Source organism: Schistocerca serialis, chromosome 5, assembly GCF_023864345.2.
Source record: "Schistocerca serialis cubense isolate TAMUIC-IGC-003099 chromosome 5, iqSchSeri2.2, whole genome shotgun sequence".
Lineage (NCBI taxonomy): Eukaryota > Metazoa > Arthropoda > Insecta > Orthoptera > Acrididae > Schistocerca > Schistocerca serialis.
Window position 1 is genome coordinate 563547517 of NC_064642.1, and position 4428 is coordinate 563551944.

At 55.0% G+C, this 4428-nt stretch overlaps 1 protein-coding gene across 1 annotated transcript; it reads right to left on the minus strand.

Annotated features, from left to right (window-relative positions):
• Nucleotides 1-1728: 1728 nt before the first annotated feature.
• Nucleotides 1729-4137, minus strand: LOC126481545 (la-related protein 6). Its single transcript, XM_050105374.1, has one exon. It carries the CDS (start codon nt 3960-3962, stop codon nt 2649-2651), a length of 1314 nt encoding a protein of 437 aa, XP_049961331.1. The 5' UTR covers nt 3963-4137; the 3' UTR covers nt 1729-2648.
• Nucleotides 4138-4428: the final 291 nt, after the last annotated feature.

Genomic DNA, 4428 nt, shown 5'->3' on the forward strand with positions numbered 1-4428 from the left:
TCTAGTGGTAAAGTTCAGGAACAATATTTTATCACCTGGCGAGCGAGCTTATTGCGCTTCCTAGCGACATATGCGGAAACAGCCGAGCAACGCGCGCGAGTGTGGCATTGTGTTTTGTGCAGCTTGAATGTCAGATGGCTGCAGCGAGGCCAGCCCGATTCGCAGTCCTTATACTGCCGAGGCGCCCTTCAGCAGCAGCAGCTGCTGCGGTGGCGGCAAGGCGCCGAAGGTCCTGCCGTCGAGGTGATTTTCCTCAGGAAGTGTGGGAGACCGGCCTAGGTCACACTCCAGAAGGTATCCTGTCGTGAGGGGGGGGGGGGCGGTGGGAGGGGGCTAATTGCTGCGAGCGCCTGCTGGAACTAACGAAGCGCTCGTCGGAAGTTCGCTAATGAAGCCGCTCTCTGCCGGAACGGCAGCGTCCTGTCCCCACTTCCAAAGCGAGCCAGGCTCACGCTCACATACTTACCACCTTATCTCTGCCACATCATTTCTGCTACTGACCGTCATCTCTTCTTTCCAGAAATGGCGTCAATGTACTTCGTAGTGACATTCAAAGACCTCTGTGTAGTGGACAATAATGTAGTATCTACAGACCTAGAGACACTGACTTTTCTAGCATACACATAATACAGATTTTTTTTTTTTTTTGCTAATACCTTTTTCTAAAATTATTACATCCACTGACATATGTTACCAGTCAACATTATTTTTCTTGCGTAACCCACCAGAATGATTCGTTTTTCAACCCATAGGCCATTCTCTCAGGAACGTGTTCAATACACAATATGAAAAAAGTTTCGTAAACAGAAATTATCCTGTCTTGCTAGTCTTGTTTGCCATTCCACTACCCTGTTTTAGTACCTGTAAACTAATAAAGCATTTTTGTCTTGATTTTTCTTTCCTACAGTAATCCTTTTTTTAAACAGTACCATAGTTTTGTGTTTAAAGTTTAGTGTGCTATTCTTGTACTGGAAGATGGTAAAACAAACATTGTTCGCCATTCATGACAAGCTGTTACGTTTAATTTATGTAAAACTTTTTTCATATATTTGACATTGTCTCGAATATTGCAGTCAATTTTACTTTTGTATCGTGCTTCATTTGAAGTTACCACTTGTGAAATATTTCTGTATTGACTTTTATTAGATGAAACTTCTGTCTCTTTGTGGCTTTATTAAATTGAAACTGAATCATTTCTCTCACAGCATTGTTTAAGAGAGTTCTTTCTGGTACAGACAGACATTGTCTCGAATATTGCAATCGACTTAACTCTTGCATCGTATTTCATTTGAAGTTACCACCTTTGAAATACTTCTATACTGACTTTTATTAAGTAAAATTTCTGTGTGTTTATGACTTTACTGAATTGAGAATTGAGTAATTTTTTTTTTTTCACAGAATGGTTTAAGAAGTTTCTTTCTGGTACAAATAACTTTTCTTTTAGTTACTGTGGCTTTGTAGCCTCATTAGTAAAGCAGCAGCTGCATTCTTCAGTCTGCTGTTGGCATGCTCGAGTAGGACATGGGTGCAGCCGTGTGAGGAAGGGAATGGAAGGGAGGCACGAGAAAGCGACGACTGGGCAGTGGAAGTCGGCCAGCGGAACGGCTGGAGAAAGAAAGAGCCACTTTCGCTGACCCAGTGGTCCGCTCTCGCGGTGAAAGGAGCCAGTGGGGGCAAGGAGAAAGGGGTGGGGGGTGCTGAGAGAAATGAAACACCAGACACAGTGCGTAACGTGAAAATCATTCATTATTAAAAAGGAAAATGTGTACACATTCTCAGACGTCGACAGTACAGTTCAAACAAACACAAAAAAAGATCAAACGAGAACAACAATATTCGTTACAAAATACACATCCAACCAAACATATTATCCTAATTTCCTTGTTTCAGTCTTTGGTTTCTAGCCTTCGTCCTCAGGAGAAAAGCTATTACATTATAATTTGCATCACAATACGTATATGTTTACATATACAAGATCACATCAGATTAGCACACAATTTTTACAATACGATTTCCGTAGCAGTTAACGAGTGTTTTGGAGCGAAAATTTTAAGGCACAGCTGTAGCGTTTCCCTCCCGCCGACAAACAACAAGTGCACTTTGTAAATAAATTTAGTTTTAGAGGCCAAGATAGGAATGTTTGTCGACAAGAGGGAAAGCAAACTGAAGGTTGAATCAAAGTCAATGTTCGGAGTTTTTTCTCTACTGATTATTGTCGAGAAGAGAAGGGAAATATTTGAAAGGGTACAAGAATAAGATTCTTGGGATAGAAATGATCGCTGAACAACACTCGAGATGCAAACACAAGAGGAGCAAGCAACATAAATATCGAATAACTTAGGCTGGGAGATACGCCCAGATATCAACTGTCTCTCTCTATTTCTCCGAAGCGGACCGCCTTGGCCCGATTCGGAGAGAGCAGCGCCGACGGCGGTTCGACGGCCGATACACCACACACGAACACACGCGCACGCACTGCTCGCCGCTGACCTTGCGGCGCCGCATCGGTATCGGTGTCACGGCCGGCGGGTGCGGGCGGCCGGCCAAGGCCGCGCCAGTCACCGGCCACGGAGGCCGAGGTCGACGCGCCGCTCGAGGTCTGCGGCTTCCGATCGGAAGCCCCGCCGCCGGGAAGGAGGAGGCTGCGCTCACGAGGCGCAGACCAGGGGCCTGGGGCGGGACGCGAAGCCGCGACCGCCGTCGGGCCCGCGCGGCATGCGCAGCACGTTGTCCGGCAGGTGCGTGACGCCGCTGTTGGAGCGGGGGCGGAAGTCGGACTCGCGCCGCTGCGCCACCCAGGGGCAGAGCTCGGGGGCGGTGCGCGCGCGCGTTACCTGCCGGTCCTTGGCGGCGACTATGGTGGCGGCGCCGGCCGTGCTGCGGATGGCCGCCGACACGGCCTGCACCAGCGGCGCCACCGGGATGTTGTGCGGGTTGGAGGGCGGCGGGCGCGGCTCCGTCTCCGCCTCGGAGCAGCTGCTCGAGTAGTCGCTCGTCACCAGGCGCGTCACCACCGACTTCCTGTGGTACGGCCCGGACGACACCGAAGACTTCTTGCGCGGCGGCTGCTGCTGCTGGCCGCCCGCCGCGGTCGTGTTGTTGTTGGCGTCGTGCGAGACGAGCTCGTGCACGGCGACGCCGCTGGTGCGCGCGCGCCAGCCGGCCAGGGCGCGGTGAGCGCTCTCGGTGGTGGTGAACTCGACCAGCGCGCACACGGTGCCGGCGAGCTCGGGGTGGCGCGCCAGGAAGGCCCTGGCGTCCTGCGGCACGGGGTTGCCGGGCCGCACGATGCGCACCAGCGCGATGTCGCCGTAGCTGGAGAAGAGGTCGGCGACGCCCTCGATGGTGGGCCTGTCGGGCGGCAGGTGCGCCGCGACGACGGTGCGCGACGGCGCCGTCTCGTCGTACGCCGGCAGCGGGTCCACCCTGCGCAGCTTGGTGCCCGCCTCGTTGATCTGCAGCTTGGTCGAGTAGCGCTCGAGCGCGTACGCCACGGAGCGCCAGTCGCGCGCCAGGTGCTTCACGCGCTTGAAGCTCGAGATCAGCTTCAGCGACACGTAGCCCTCCTTGTTCCTTTTCACGTGCTTCAGCAGGAACGCGTCTTTGGTGATATTCACGTCGGAGAAGTAGAACTCCACTTGGGCTACGATCTTCTGCGCGAGCTCGTCGTCGGGCGGCACGAAAGGGGGCTCGTCCTTAGCGGGCTCTTCCTTGGTCGCCGCTGACTTGGAACCCGCCGACGGGGTCGACTCCGCGGCGTCGGAGCCGCAGTCGGACATGTCGGCCAGGTGCGCGCCCTCTTCCGCATTGTGGTCGAACGTCAACGAGATGTCACTGTCGATGGACGAGATGCTGTCGCGCGTGTCGGAGTGCTTCATTGGCGGCGGCTCGAAGGGCTCGGCCTCGGGCCGCAGGTTGCTGAAGATCACTGTGCTGGGCATCACCACTGTCGGTTCCTGCATCGTGTCGCGGTCCTCTCAGTCGGCGTCTCCGTCGGCAAGTCTCAGTTCGGAACGCGGTGTGGAGCTGAGCGCGCCGCTTGAGCGAGTCCCGTGACGGAGTTCCGCTGCTGCTGGACGCTGTGCTCGCGTTCCCGAGTACCCGTACCGTACACTCGGCGTCGTGTCTGTGTCTGTCGGGAGACTGGAGTGCCGCTTGCCGGGGACGCCGCCTTAAGTACGCTCCCCGCCAGAGGGGCGGCGCCCCCCTCCCGCGGGCGACCTCTGCGCCGGCCGCCCCCCTCCCCCCCGCCGCGCGCCGCGACGCCCAGTCACCGCCGCGGTCCGCGCACTTGCTCGGCTTCCGGAAAGCGGGCGTCGCCGGCTAGCGCCACCTCGGCGCGCGTTATGCAAAGCCAGCCATCCTTGCGGGGCTGCGCCGTTGCATCACGGCGACCGCGCCGTTAAACCCTTTAATCTGCCACGACAA